At 39.1% G+C, this 16,104-nt stretch overlaps 2 protein-coding genes across 2 annotated transcripts in view; both read right to left on the reverse strand.

Annotated features, from left to right (window-relative positions):
• Window positions 1–5,745, reverse strand: part of LOC115922771 (uncharacterized protein K02A2.6-like) — a 34,416-nt gene extending 28,671 nt beyond the window's left edge. Inside the window, exons 1-2 of the mRNA XM_030982392.1 lie at window positions 2,714–5,745; window positions 1,648–1,783 (exon numbers count right to left, since the gene is read on the reverse strand). Coding sequence (XP_030838252.1) covers window positions 1,648–1,783; window positions 2,714–5,745 — 3,168 coding nt within the window. The remainder of the gene's footprint in view (window positions 1–1,647; window positions 1,784–2,713) is intronic.
• On the reverse strand, window positions 44–14,713 carry LOC100893791. Its single transcript, XM_030982534.1, has 5 exons — window positions 14,071–14,713; window positions 8,535–8,771; window positions 8,004–8,091; window positions 6,085–7,427; window positions 44–842 (listed from the first exon to the last, which is right to left on the reverse strand). The coding sequence occupies exons 1-4, from the start codon at window positions 14,165–14,167 to the stop codon at window positions 6,398–6,400; spliced, it is 1,452 nt and encodes a 483-aa protein (XP_030838394.1). The 5' UTR covers window positions 14,168–14,713; the 3' UTR covers window positions 44–842; window positions 6,085–6,397.
• Between the last annotated feature and the right edge of the window lie 1,391 nt (window positions 14,714–16,104).

Genomic DNA, 16,104 nt, shown 5'->3' on the forward strand with positions numbered 1-16,104 from the left:
TGCTTTTAATCACTCATGCGTGAAATATGCATCGAATGAGTTGCATCAAATGAAAGAGGAGGATCTAAGCTTTAAAAATATGTGTCATTTAATAATTATAATTGTGATTCATCATCAATAGTGATCTGTCAGTGTATGACAAGTTCAGTGATCCATTCAAAATTCTATATCAAGACAGTGTCTCTCCAAGTTCCTCGGTCTTGAGCCAACCGTTTCATCGTTTCATAGCCCGTTTATTGTGATTAAGCTATGATAAAAACATCGATAATTCTCGGTTTCGTTTTTTCTGGGTCGCACTGCATAACAGAAGAGGTCCAGATGCGGTCTCTGAGCATAATATATTAAATATATAGACTTAACTCCTCGACTCAGGACCTGGTGAGATCGACAGAGCAACATGGGTTTGGTTCCCGTTTGGCTCCTTGTGTGCAGACGTCGACCTTGTCTAAATAGGGACTTTTAGATTTGCGCGTCGACATATGGACTGCTACGTGTGACTACGTGCAAATCTAAAAGTCCCTTATGTTTCAATGTTAATCGGGGTAAATTATTTTGAATTGAACCAGTCAATTGGCAAAATGGTTTCTTATGCTGCCTGCAAAAGAAGAAGTTGGCCCATTGCCGGCTGCACGTGAGGCGCCATTACTGTCTTGAATAGAGATCAGCGAAACCATACAGAATGATGACCGGCCGTGCCCGAAAAGTCAAAGCAAATAATTTAAACATGCATCCACTTTTACCTTGCAGATTAAATGATTTCCATCGAAGCCAATTTTTCAGACAGATCCAAAATCCGAAACCTTGCACTCCTGGGTCATTAAGTTGCTTCTGCACATATAGACCTGGTGTGGTGTATTGAGACACGAAATGACAAGGCAGCTACACTCTGATATCGGCCATATTGAAGACAGTCTTTATTATCCAACAACAGATGGCAGTATAACAGTTGGCGAGGTGGCATAACACCATGTACACTACACTCCTCCCCCACTAAAAAAAAATAAGAGGTTAACTGTACTTCCATTAAAACATACATATGTGAAGCAACCTCTTTTTTAATATCACAAAATTTCCATAAAATAACAAAATCAGCAAATCAGCCCACCTTATGCCAAATAACTGACGACGTTAAATTTTGCTATCAAAATATATGTTGAGTAATTTCCAAAAAGAATTTGATGTTCCATAAAGTAGAAACAAAACACTTTGCTGTGAGTGTGACCCTATTCTAGTAACAAGTGCATTTGCAAACCGTTTTCTATGATTCTAATTCTTCTTCATTACTGAACATTCATGTAACAAAACTAATGGGTTTAGGCTGACATGTAAGACCAGCAATAAACTGAGTTACCCTTATTCAATTGTGTTGTTTGTTTTAACTTCTACAATCATCATGCAAATGTTATATGCATACCGCATACAGTATCTTAATACAAGAAACAATTAATGTTCACTGTTCACCTTTCTCAAAACTTTGGAGAATGTGGCAGAACCATAATATACCAAACTGGTACATAAAATATAAACATAATATATGGAATGGACTTACATTCCTTCTTACATATTTTCTACCAAACGATCTGGTTTCTTTCTCTTTCTGTCTGGGTACCTCCTAACATTGCTTTCTTCATCATGTCGTTCGTTTACCTCTACCCTCTCTTCCTGAAGGTCATCTTGACCTCGACTCTGACCTTGACCACCACTAGTACCACTCAATGTACTAGGCTCTACTGGTGACTTGCTAGTCTCACTTCCAGACACAGACTCATTTGGTACAACAGACCTTGGCAATCCAGACAATTTTGTGCCCGAATTTAAGTGGTCTTGGTTAACAGAGACCCTTTCCTCCTTCTCTAACCTTTCTGGACCTCTTTCCAACAAATGATCAACGTGGCACTGACGTAGTCTTCCTCCAATCCTAACAAGGTATGAATAAAAACCTAGCCTTTTCACAACCACTCCAAGAACATAACGTTCCTTCCCACCTCTATGGTTTTTTACCATGACTTGTTCACCTGATTCAAATTGTCTCAGTTTCATGCCTGGAGTATCATGATACTGTCTCGTTTTTTCTTGTTTTTGTGTCACCCTGGTAACCAAATCTGGCTTAAGCAAACTAAACCTTGTCCTTGGAGCGAATTTGAACACTAATTCGTACGGAGAAACTCCCGTAACAGTTTGAGGGGTTGTTCTATATGAGAACAAGAAATTATCTAACCTGTGTCGAATTGACACATGGGGGTTTCTTCCCAACTTATCACTCAGAAAATACTTCTGCAATGTTCTTTTCACTATTTGAACAGTTCTCTCTGCTGCCCCATTCGAGGCTGGGTGATACGGTGGAACCAACACATGTTTTACCCCATTTTTACTCAAGAAAACTTCCATTTCTTCTGAAGTAAATTGAGGACCATTATCGGACACTAGGGTTTCAGGTAAGCCAAAAACGGCGAACCAACTTCTCAAAGTCTCTATCGTCTTTGCACTAGTAGTGCTCGTCATCAACTCTACATTTACCCATTTACTATATGTGTCTACTAGCACCAAATAGTCCTTTCCTTCCAATTCAAAGAAATCTACATGTACACGTTCCCATGGTTTACGTGCATTTGACCACGGCACAAATGGTACTTTTGGGGGGTCATTTCTCATCCTGAGACATGCTTCACAACTTTGTGATAGTTTCTCTATGTCTGCATCTAACTTAGGATACCAAAAGTAACTCCTTGCAACAGCTTTCATTCTCACTATACCTGTGTGTTCCTGATGTAATTCTTCTAACAATCGTTCCCGGAACTTTGGGGGTATTATCACTCTCATTCCCCATAGTAAGCAACCTTGGTCTACTGATAGTTCATTTCTCCTATTGAAATACTCTTGTAACTTGTCCTCACCACAATGACTTGGCCACCCATTCATCACATGATACAACACCTTACTGAGCACCAAGTCCTTCCTAGTTTCTTCACTGATATCCTTTGCCGATAAAGGCATAGCATTTGTGTATGTGAAGTAGTTCACGGGTAATTCACTAGCCAAACGTGACTCCTTTTTGACAGGAAATCTAGACAAAACATCTGCGTTTGCATGTTCTGTGGACTTCCGATACTTGATTTCATACTGGTGAGCCATCAAAATCAATGCCCACCTCTGCAGCCTTGCAGCTGCCAGGGATGGAATCCCTTTCTTAGATCCAAAGATGATAGTCAGGGCTTGGTGATCAGTTAACAACGTAAACTTCCTACCGTACAAATACTTGTGAAACTTGGTAACCCCATAGATGATAGCCAAAGACTCCTTTTCAATCTGTGAATAGTTTTGCTCTGATTTGGTAAGGGTACGTGATGCATAAGCTACCGGTCTTTCTTCTCCATCTTCCATGAGATGAGACAACACTACTCCTAACCCATACGGGGATGCATCACAAGCCAAAACCAACGGTTTCTTCGGATCATAATGCGTCAATACTACATCACTTGACAACACTTCTTTTACCTTCTCAAAAGCAGTTTGACACTCAGTGGTCCAATTCCACTCGACATCATCTCTGAGCAATTGGTACAATGATGCAAATGTACTAGCTAAATTTGGCACAAACTTAGCATAATACACCACAATGCCTATGAAAGTTCTCAACTCATCTTTGTTCTCTGGTCTCTTTGCATCACAGATTCCTTCTACCTTCTCCTTTGTAGGATGAACACCCTTACTATCAATTTCATGCCCTAGGTATATTACTCTAGAAACCATGAAGGAACACTTTTCCTTCTTCGCCTTGACACCATACTCTTGGAGCCTCCCTAACACCTCATTCAGTGTTTTGATATGATCTTCCTCATTTTCGCTACTAATCAATATGTCATCTAGGTAGCAGCACACTCCCTTCATACCACCTAAGATTCGATCCATAACACTTTGAAACACTGCCGGAGCAGTCGATACCCCAAATGGCAATCTTTCATACTGATACAGCCCTTTGTGTGTATGAATTGTAAGTAACTCCTTACTCTTGTCGGTCAATTCTAACTGCAAGTAAGCATTTGACAAATCAATCTTACTGAATACCTTGCCACCAGCTAGATTAGCAAACAGATCTTCACAGGTAGGTAATGGGTAAACATCTTCCTCTAATACCTTGTTAACTGTTTGCTTATAGTCACCACATAATCTGACTGACCCATCAGACTTTGGAACAGTAACTATTGGGGCCGCCCATCTACTGTTCTTCACTTTCTTTATCACCCCTGCTTTTCCTAGCCTATCCAACTCCTTCTCGACTACTTCTAACTGGGCATAAGGAACTGGTCTAGCTTTACAAAAGGTAGGTTGCACCTCCTCTTTCACTTTTACCTCTGCCTTGAAATCCCTAATCTTATCACCTGGACCACTTGGTCTGAACACATCTTCATGATGTTTCAACACTTCTTGAAGATCTGGGGTTTTTGAAGTAAGCCCTATCTCAAACAACTCTCCCCAATCTATCCTGATTCTTCTCAACCAATTCCTACCCATCAGGGCGACATTGTCACCAGATACAACTACCAATGGTAAGTAATATGCAGAATTTCTGTACTGTACTCTCACTTGTATCCTACCTAAAACTGGTATTTGTATTCTACCATAGCAAGTTAGTTTCATACTTGACCTTTGCAGTGGAATGTGACCTAGAGAATTGTTGTACTCTTTCTCTGAAATTACTGAAACAGCTGCTGCTGTATCTACAACAAATGGCACAACATGATCAGAAATATCAAATTCAACAATAGGAACTGAGTCTGAGTCCATACTAGTATCTTGTTCATCAACTGCGAACAATTTAGGATTGTCATCCTGGACTTCTGTGTCGATCAGATGTGTGTTCGATCTACTGTCCTTTTTTCCTTGACTTGTACTTTGCTGACTATACCCACGACCACGGCCTGGACCTGGACCTCTACCGCGTCCTTGCGATGGTTCGTTGGACTGTCCGCGACTTGCGTTCCATGGTTTCCCGCGTCCTTTGCTGTAACTGGAGCTTGATGTTGCATTTCTGCATGCCCTCTTCAGATGCCCTACTTTCCCGCAACTATAACAGGTCGTCTGCCGGTGGGGACAAGTAGCTGGTTGATGGAAACCTAAACATCGGTAACATTTGCTCTCCTGCTGGGGGGCCCTAGGTTGAGATCTTTCTAGACGATGCACTTCTGCTGAACGCTGACTGCTGCTCGACCCTTGCTGTAGTTTTAAACTATCTGCATCTGCCAGCTCCATCGCAATTGCTGCGTCAACTGCAGCTTTCCAGGTTAGCTCATTTCCTTTGGCCAGGAGCCTCGCCTGCACCTTGTTACTTCGCAGACCTGCTACGAAAGTGTCTCGAAGGTTGGTATCTAGATGTTCCCCATACCCACAATGCCTTGCCAGCTTTTTCAGTTCAAGGATGTACTCTGTTATTGAGTCCTTTGCCCCTTGACGACATTGTCGGAACGCCAAACGGAGTGCAATCTGGTTCTTACTGGAACCATAATAGGTATCTAATACCTCATTCAATTCTTTGAAAGTTTTGGTGCTAGGGTCGTCTGGACAAAAGTGGTTGGACACCGTTTCGAACGCCTCAGGCCCAACTATGGCTAAGAAGACTATTACTTCGTCCCCTTCTGGTATCTTATTGGCTTTTTTCCATATCTGGAATCTTCTTACATAGTTCCCATACTCTTCTCTTTTGGGAAAATATTCCCCAATCTGGCCAATGAATCCCGGCCTCGCCATGCCGCACTGCAGATCATTCACTCAGTCATACAGTACACGTGCAGTAAATTACAAATGTCAACTTTCGATCAGGAATTAGTCTCACCACAATCGTTGAGTCGTAATCGAATGAAATGTAGGTTTCTACTACCCACGAGAACCGCAATTAGCTGTCCTTCCGATCCCGACGTCGGACTCCCTGAATCCCATCCTCGTCGCCAAAATATGTGGTGTATTGAGACACGAAATGACAAGGCAGCTACACTCTGATATCGGCCATATTGAAGACAGTCTTTATTATCCAACAACAGATGGCAGTATAACAGTTGGCGAGGTGGCATAACACCATGTACACTACACCTGGTCTGTAGGCCTACCTACGATCTGCTCCTGTGCTAAATCCTCTGATCTACAGGTTTATAGTTTAACTTGGATATTCTTTATCGAATGGAAGTGAAGCCATCATTATGACATCATTATATACACAAGATACTCCGGGCTAATTTGCCAAAAGTAGGCTACGTAGTTATACGGTTGCAATTTGGTTCTAGATTAGGCTTACTTACAATTTTACAAACATAGTCTACGCCTTTAACAACAAAAATCAAAAACATTAAATCATCGAACCAATCAAGCGAACAACTGTTAAAGGAACACGTGTCGTACAACCCATTCACACAGGTAAGGTTGCCTTTCTACTTAATGCGAGATAATCACCACCTTCATTTTCTTGCAGAAAAGATTGATCTCCAATCATCGAATTTTCATATGGATTCTCGCCATCAGTCATTTCAATACCTCCGTGGATGGTAGAGTCTCTATTGATAGTTGCTGTAGTGCTGGAAGGTAACATCTCCCGTAGTTCGATGTCGGCGTTCGCGTATATGGATTCAAACTGGTCGTCGGTTTGTCCATCGGCAAGTGACGACGCGGCACACGCGTTCTGTTCGCCGAGCACTTTAAGCCCGTACACTGCATTATCCACCTCTGTAGGTAAGTGAGATATCTGCACGGAAGTATCGTCAGTCGGTGTCTGTGACTTCCTAATGGGCTTCTTTGGCTTCACAGGCGGTTGCTTTGCCGCCTTAATTTCTGGTGCCCGTTGCGTATTTTGTTCCAGCACTGGCTTCTTTCTTAGCTTCTGCAAGCCAGCAAATGCGGACGTTTTGACAGCGAGTTCTTGGTACGGATTTACATCGGATCGATCGGGAATGATATAGAGGCTCTCATCCGTACAAACGTTGGAGAATGCGGTGGCTTTTGGAGTAAGAGTGTCGCTTGAGATAGCACCAACTGGAGCGTAGAAATCATCATCATCCGGGTCTTGTGTAGGAACCCTGGGGTAAACTTCGGCGCCATTTTGGATTGGTCCAACGGCGGTGTACTGGTACTCATCGACGGAATCTTGACTAAGAACTCTTGGGGTGACATCGACGCCATTTTGAATTGGTCCAACGGCGGAGTACTGGTATTCGTCGACGGAATCTTGTTTTGGAACTCTTGGTACGACGTCCGTGCCATTGTTGGGAGGTCCAATGGGTGAGTAATCTTCACAAGAAATATTTGATGAAATTCTCGGCACATTTTCGACAGTACTAACTCCATTGTACTGGTATTTATTGTCAGGAAAGTTGTTTTCACTATCACCCGCACCTCCTCCAGTTTTGCCTGTTTGTTTGGTATTCGTGATTTTCCTTTTGCATCTGTTGTAATATAATCGAGAGGGTAGATAAAGGTAAATGGTGTTAATAATAAATTTATCAATGGGGGATGTTTTGGAAAAGCGATATATTGTTTTTCCTCAAAAAGCGAATTGAAATATGAAAGAAGGTTTTGATTGAAATAATTAAACAGATTTCAGCAGTTTGATTATTCAAGGAAGACAACATAGTATGGAATTGTCGATTTGAATTTTGGACAATTTGGACAAATTTGTTTTTAGTTTGGAGGTACTCTTTGGATAGCGTATATAAAAAGGGTATTGTAAAAGTCAATCTCCCATTATTGTAAAGAACTTTTTGGCTTGCACCCATGCAGTAAATAAAAATCGTGTGCTGGATCCTGTAATTCAGTCTTGTAATTAAAAATTAAGTTAGGCTCCCAGGAAGCCTAACATTCTCCCATTACTTCCCCTTCGTAATATATACTAATTTACACATCTTATATTGCCCACTGTACTTGATAAATAATGCAAGTATTTAAAATTGGCCTATATTTGTTATATACAGTATTTAAATTGTATATTTATACAAATAAATCGACGAATCAGTGTGACTTACCGATGACGCAGAAATATAATGATAACAATGATGGCGATAATAAAACAGGGGAGAGTCACTCCAATGGATATCGCGGCAACATTAAGATCTGCAGATGGAGAAAAAATGTTTGAAATGTAGCAAAGAATACTAGCAAGTTATCGCGATGTGATTTTCTTCTTGATAATTGTGCCACTTTTCCATCTTCCGCCACTGTATATCGACAGCTTTGGAACTCCCATGCAGAACGGTTTGTCAACGTTGTTCACTTTTGCCAATGAAATCAGGTTGTAACGAGTCTGGACAATTGAAACTAAATAGCAGTGAGTCCAAATATGGAAATTGTGGTAGTTAGAATGTCGAATTCGGACGGTTGGTGCGTTCTTAAACCAAGAACATCGAGAAAATGCCATGAATTTTACAAGAAGTGACGAATATCCAGAATGTATCCAGAAAGGCACTTATCATGTCAACCGACTTTATTAAATGTACTATAGTATGTACATGCACATCATTTTCATCACCATCGTTTGATTTCTCTCCTAAACTTACCCTTCCTTGGAGTGATGTATGAATCTGTGGTCATTAAATCGCTCGTCACGACGTCGACATTCGTTGTCGTTGATGTAATTGTCAAGGTCGTCGATACGGTCGATGTGGCCTCCGAAGTCGTTGATGACGTTGTCGTTGTCGTTGGCGTCGTCTGCACATGGACAGTGGATGTTGTTACGATGACAGGAGGTGGTTTAGTGAGCACCGGTAGACTCAGTGGAGGCAATGGGATAGGTACTACAGAAAATATTGAGAAAATTTGTGGGTTTTTTAAATGTAATTTTGTTGGTGTTAATCATATATCACAAAAGTCGTTCTAGCATGAAGTTCTTGCGATGACCTCGGAAAGGATAACGATAGAAACAATGGCCAGGTTGCAGTGAGGACTATGTGAGAATTCGGAAACACACGCCCCCCCCCCCCCGCCCCACCCCTCAAGAAAATAATTATAAACAAATAAATAAAAGAAAAATAGAAATTTGAAAAAGGACAGGCAGTACAACCCGTGGCGACATAGCGAGCACGCCACAAGATCTCCTTACGATCACCAAGTGAACTTTTATCGTTGCGCTGATCACCGTTAGAACTCCATGTAGAACGCAATAGTGTAACAAAGGCTTAGGAAAGATTTATATGTCATAGCAGGGGCGGCGGAGCATCTTTCAAAGTGGGGGCACCAACAAAAAAGGGCACTTTCTTGGAAAAGAGGCACATGCAAAGGGTTCCCTCAAAGCGAAAAATTACAAGTTTTAGACATTGAATATTACACCCCTACATTTAAACCAATACATTATGAGTGATCTTTTAAATTTTCATTTTTTACTTGGTCCAAGATACTGCTTCAGCACCACGTTTTGCTAGTTATGCGTGATGGTCAAATTCCGTCAGCAAGATGCCCAAATATCCTCACATTAATTTTGTTCATTATCACATTCGGACAGTGAGATGCCCAAAATGTGCAATCCATAATTTTCATTTCGATCGCCCGCGTCAATTTTAGAAACCGAAGAGTCGATATTCGGGCAAAAGGCGTCAACCCCCCCCCCCCCCCCCCTCTCACCCCACCCCCTTCATAAAATGTGCCATTAGGCCTATCCATGGTTACAAATTACAATCATTGTTATAGGCTACTTAAATCTCTGTATGTGGTTGACTGTTTACGAACTTGTTGATAATTTGTGCCAGTTGTTACTGATAACAAATCTTATTTGAAACATAACCCACGGGTCGATTTAGCGTATGGTGTATGTCATAATAATTATTTGCAAAATGTTTTAGGGGTAACTCGATTTTTTTTTTAAGGCCAAGTAAAAATACCGATTCCGAATTTCTTCAGATTTGTTTTTCTTTTTTAAAATGAGGACGGGGTTCCATGTTATTTGATCAATTTAATTTTTTTTTTCCAATTCTCCAAAAATGCTCTCGGGTCAATTCCAATACGTTTCTTAGTCTAATTTGATTCGTGCGTTCTATACAGAGGTTTTAAAAATGTAAAAGTACATTACAATTATGAAGGTTCTATTACCACACTGTTTGCATGACCTTAGAGTGTTATCTACTTCCGTTTAGAATAAAACAAACTAAGAATTGTGTTTGGCCTAATTTTAACTGCGTAGAGGAAAGATAGCATGAAATCAAAGTCCGATCGGTCCGATTTTGATCTCTCTCTCTCCCACAAACACGCACACGCGCGCACACAAACAACACACACACACACACACACACACAAATAATTTTTGAGGAGCATTTTCTGTTCTTTTTGCCCCCCCCCCCCCCAAACCCCCCCCCCCCCCCCCCCAACCCCTACTTTGTTCTGATACACCTAACGTTCACTTTCGTGGACCTGTTTGATAATGTTCGGCCTCCTGAGCTATTCGTCTCGTAACGTAACGTGTCATTGCCTATATATACTTGGGTGTCCACAATTTTATGTTTACTATGCAGTTGATGTTTAATATGAAAAAGCTTCAATCGTATTACACCGATGACCGATCACATGAAAAAGCGTTTATTTACCAAAATAATCATGACCAAAACATTTAAATCGGACGTTACTTGATGAATCAATCCCAGGTCTATATGTTTTGACGGAAAAGAGCTTTGATCCAGTCATGTTTTCACTTTCAATTTCACTATTAACTTACAGTATGATTTGTAGCCTACAGATTAGTAATACTGCATTGAACTCTTCAGTATTTCCTACGATTCACCTTATCAAACACTCGATCCCTTCAAAATTCTAATTTAATAGGCGTTTTGAATATCCGCATATTGTTGTGTTTTTTTGCACTAACTTCCCCTTTTTCATCGCTACTTTCATTTCCCCAGAATATTTTTTTGCTGTAATTTCTACAGAACAGGAAACCAAAAGGAAACCACGGTAGACCTGAAAACTTTATACAAGGAATTATTTTACTGTAAAGTAGACGACGGTCTTCCTGTTTTCTCGCCTATTTTTTAATATGACATTTATCAAGGAAAGAATGAAAGAATGTGGCCTTTTTTTTATTTTTTTAAAGTAAGTCCACGGGGAATAATAGATGACTGCATTGCCAATGAGAGGTTCCTCCGTGTGCTTATGCCATTAGTCATCTCAACATTTGAAGAAAAACGTAGTACATCCTTATTCTTTTACAATTTTTTTTCCTCAAACATTAATAATTGTTATACTTGTTCCACAAGCCGGTTTTTTAAATGAAGGAACTATATCTTTTAAAGGGCCACTCTAACCCCCAACTAACATAGCCCTTCAAAACATGAATACACCTCTACTTATTAATATTCCAGCCTTCAGAACATCTCTAAATAGACCAAAAAATGATAATAACCATCCATTTTTCACAGATCAAACGCTTGGACTACGCCCCTCTAAAAAAGGGTAATACACTCTGTTAATTTTTCAGAAAAAACAATAAAAACAGAAAGAAAGAAAAAAAAAAAGGGTAATACGGTCACGTGGCTTGATGACGCATTTGACGTCACTGCGGGCATGTCCGATTTGTCCTACAACCAAGGATCTTACAAACCCACTGTAATTCATAAATGAAACGTACTGGGATTATCAAGTGCATATTATTTTTCGGATAAATGTCTTTTTTCCCGATGAATATCATAGTTTGCCTTTTTAAAGACATTTGAATGCCTAAACCACCCTCCTTTTCACCGGAGAGGCTCTATTGCGCAATACAGCTCCGAAACGAGGCTATTTTTCTGAGCGTTCTGACTCGTCATTTTTAAAGCTAAATTCCAGAATTTTTGATGATTTCTAAGAAAAATCATTGTCTTGTTCGGAATCTCCGTCAAAAGTTATACAACATATCTTTTTTCCCCTCCATTTTTAGCCCGCTTTGGTTAGAGTGGCCCTAGCCTTTAAGATATCTCAACTTGCTTAATTCTCACGACGTGTGAACAGCGACCATGTACATTCCACCGTGTAAACACAGCTTCCGACGTAGGTAGTAAGGCGATGTTGTGAGAGAACTATAGAGATACAAAAAAGGCCGTCATTATATGACCTCATGAACGGGTTGAGTAACCATTTTGCTGGTTTACAGCACATGAAGTAGATCATTTATGACATCCTCAACTGACTGTTGCTCAAGTACGAGTTGGTGATTGCCCAAATATTGGTTATTTCTGGGAGGCTACAGCCATAGCATCCCCTTCACCCCAACCCCTGCCTCGTGGGTCTATGTTTGGAAGGCCGATGGTCGGTGTGATCTATACCGGATGTTTATGATGACCCTAAACGAGAAATGACCCGACTATTAAAACAGATTGCGTTTTTGTCATGCATTTTGACGATAAACGAGATCTATAGGCCTATATATACTAGTATATCACATAGGAAAACATTGCAAAGTTGTCCCGCACAATATGAGATCAGAAATATATTTGTTAGGCCTACCCCTGTCAGACGACATCAGACCGACACCAGATCGAAAACAGACCGAAAAAAATATGACATTACCCGGAATAATCAAGAATCGGTCAATTTAGTGGTGTGACTTGGTTATGAATATATCAATTATAGCTAATTTTACATCCGTCACAATACCGGTGCAATTAAGGTTGACAATAATATAATGAAATTATTTTCCAGTCCCATGAAATCATAAAATATCATCCAAATCCCACCAAACAATGAATTTGAATTTGAATTTATTAACAACAAAACAACAACAAAGTCATAACACAATGTTACAAATGTATTCAAGTGGGTAACAAAATAACAAAATATCCATGTACATGAGTTACAAAGAAAAGGAAAATATCCAAAGTTGAACCAATTAAATTAATCATATACCATGTCATATCAAACCTGTGAATTAGCTATAACTTAATAATACGTAGAGATTTGTGGCTGAAATTGAAATTCACAGAGTTCCAATAGCGTATAAGTGATTCAAATAAAGGATATTTTTAAACTTAAAAACTTAATATGTTGTTAAAGGGAGAACCAAAAGTTAGCACGAGTGCTAGTCGGGATTGGTTCTCCAAGTTTCTAAAACTGTATGCAAATTCTTATTGATATTTATTTTGACTTAATATCATATTATTTGATCCTCATGATTCATCTCTGCTTATGCTTAAAAGTTTTGCGTCTATAGGTCGCACAGTTTTCACTCAAAAATGTATTCCAAAAACTGAGTCACGAATTTTGTATAATCAGGAAGCCAGTTTGGCGAAGGATTTGTTATAATAAACTATCTAGTTTCCTTTTAAACACAAAATGGAGGAAACATTTTTTTTTATAATTTTTTATTTTATATCTTGAGTCGTCACACTGGAAGATATTATTTTACGTGATATCTATATGTATTTTTGTCATATTAATACTTTATAACTATGAAGTTTTGTAAGAATTTGTGCTGATATAACACATTTATCCTTGACTGTATCACACATTCATTGTTTAATTTGTTTCTCTCTAAAAGGCATTCATTTAATTAGGCCTACTTAACATGTATACTTGTTGTCATATTTTGTTTCTAATAAATACGGGAAGAATACAAGTTAAACATTCTGTCCAAATCAGTAAACCGAAATGAATGAGTTATTAAATGTTATTGATTGTCGAATCAATGACTTGATGATGATCATAGGGGTACATATATCTTTTGCGAGGGGAGGGGGGGGGCTGAACAATTTTGCTTGAATATCAACTCGCTGGTTTAAAATTCTGTAAATTCTGTGAGACAGCGAGCTAAAAAGAAATTAATCTCGAACGGTATCAGAATCCACTAGCTGAGATATTAAAGAAATACATATTTGGGCATATATTTGGCCCGCTCGCTGCCCAAATATGAGGTGGCAGTTGCCCGAATATTGATATAGGCCTATAATAAAAACCAGTAGGGTTCCAGATATCTATAGGGAATTATATGTATAGGTTTAGGTTATATACATCGTTTCAGAGTATGTGTTATATTCCATTTATTACAGTCATATATATAGGCTTATTTTTTTATCGTAGCTAATCTGGATTGGAACGCGGGAACCAGAATAAAATCAAATTCGATTGCAATATACTCACTTCTATTATTTTGAGACATCGCCCTGGCAAACAAACTGAGCACAAGCATTATTCTTGCTGCAAAGTGAGGCGAAAGACATACCGAGACAGCTCCCATGTTGATCAATGTTTGAAAGCAAAGCTATCCGTAAAGTCCACAAACAAGTCGAGGGTTTGCAAAAAAATACAGAAGTTTTCTTTCTTGGTAATGGTTATAATGATTTTACACCTTTTTAGTCCTTTGTTCAAATTTCAAGCATATTGAAACTGTAAAACCGTCCATCCAACAATTCCTCCAAAGCAAAAGAGTACGAACTGTGAAATCATCAGTATATAAGCTGAGAGTGTCAGGTATATTCGGTACGCGTAGAGTGAACAATGTAAACAAACAACTTTTCCAACACAGAGTTTCCCGGATGTTGAACGAGCAGGCCTATAGAAATATTTTGTCGGTGAAAAAGGGAGACCGACTGCAAAATCGATAGCTAAGTAATGTTTTAATTCCCGAGAAGCTATAAAAGCTTAAATCCGCCAGAAGTCATAACATGAAATTATAGAGCTTTTCACTACGTTTATATAGGTAAGGTAAAGATGCAATGATGACCATGATGACAAGGAATGCTGCAACCACTTGTAACAAAACGAAAAAAATCCTTTCAAATGCACTTAATATGATTCCTGGTTATGGGCTGCCTGTTATGCCTCAGTCATACCGAACGACTCTAAAAACCGAAAACTTAGGCATTCAGGTTAAATGGAAATCCAACCAGGCCTTGTATAAACAAGAATCATTTTGTATGTATGCAGAAAATAAGAGAAACTGAAAGAAAGTTTAAAATAAATCAGACCAATATAAGAAAGTTATGAATGTTTGAAATATGAGGTCGCTGAGTTAATGCAAATCTTAAATTGGCAATTCTGACCATTGTGACCACTGAATTGAATATACGTATTTTCAGTTCACTGCCACTTGACGTAGTCACGGACAACGTTCTCTCCCGTTTGTCTTGTACAAAATATCAGTAATATACGTTTTTCTCGTAAGTGCCTAGATCTCTAAGAACTTAATTGTGTTAATCCTTTAAAGAGAAAAAGACCCTCCTGAGTAATACATCTTTGAAAAATTGATATTTTAGTTATTTTGTGTCTTGGAACAAATGGAAAAGCAGTCCGGCACTACGTGTGCTTCTCTGATTTGTCTGCTTTCTATGAGAATAGTTTGTTGCTATGGTGTTGGTTTTTCCTTTAATTTGATATTGGTCTGGTGTCGGTGTGACTGGCGTTAGACCGCCCTCATTTCCTTGTCATGTTCGACCGGATATTGTACACTGGTCCACTACCAACTAACCTCCTTGCTGTGACGTCATGCTTTCGGTGAAAAACCATCAAACTTCCATTTTTAAAAGCCTTTGAACTTGGAATTATTTCCGAGCAATCTACTGATGACACCGTATCTGGGCAAAATTACTAATCAACAGCATGAGAACATTGTGAGAAAATTTCCCGTCTATACCCCTACGATGCAGGAGTTACGTGTGACATAATATTAGGCTAGGGCATAATCATAATTTGTTCATTTTTTATTTTATTTTTTTATTATTATTTGTTTGTAGCCCAGGGTGGCCTAGTCGGTAATTTTGACACTGTTATTCTTTAGGGACTTGCACACATAAACACAACAAATGTAACAGATATACACGAATAAAATAATGATAAAACACACGGGCGGCGGAGCAACTTCCAAAGTGGATGTATGGAAAATATCCGATTTTTATCAGACATTGGTATATACCCCTACATTGTGATTTCACTATCCGGGATGCTTTCAATATTGCTTTCTCTTTATACATCATACAAGATATTGCTTATTGTGATGGTCTGAATATTCATTTAAAAGCGAGCAAGGAAAACATTTAAGATTTGTGAGGTCGCAGTGCGAAAAATTACATCTCAGTTATAAAGAGGAAAAAACCCAATCCTGATAGGGTTATAAGCACATTCTCATAACGGAAGACTGAAAAGGCCTTTGATAAGCAACATAATTATATCATTTAT

Source organism: Strongylocentrotus purpuratus, unplaced genomic scaffold (assembly GCF_000002235.5).
Source record: "Strongylocentrotus purpuratus isolate Spur 01 unplaced genomic scaffold, Spur_5.0 spur5_contig_825, whole genome shotgun sequence".
NCBI classification, from domain to species: Eukaryota; Metazoa; Echinodermata; class Echinoidea; order Camarodonta; family Strongylocentrotidae; genus Strongylocentrotus; species Strongylocentrotus purpuratus.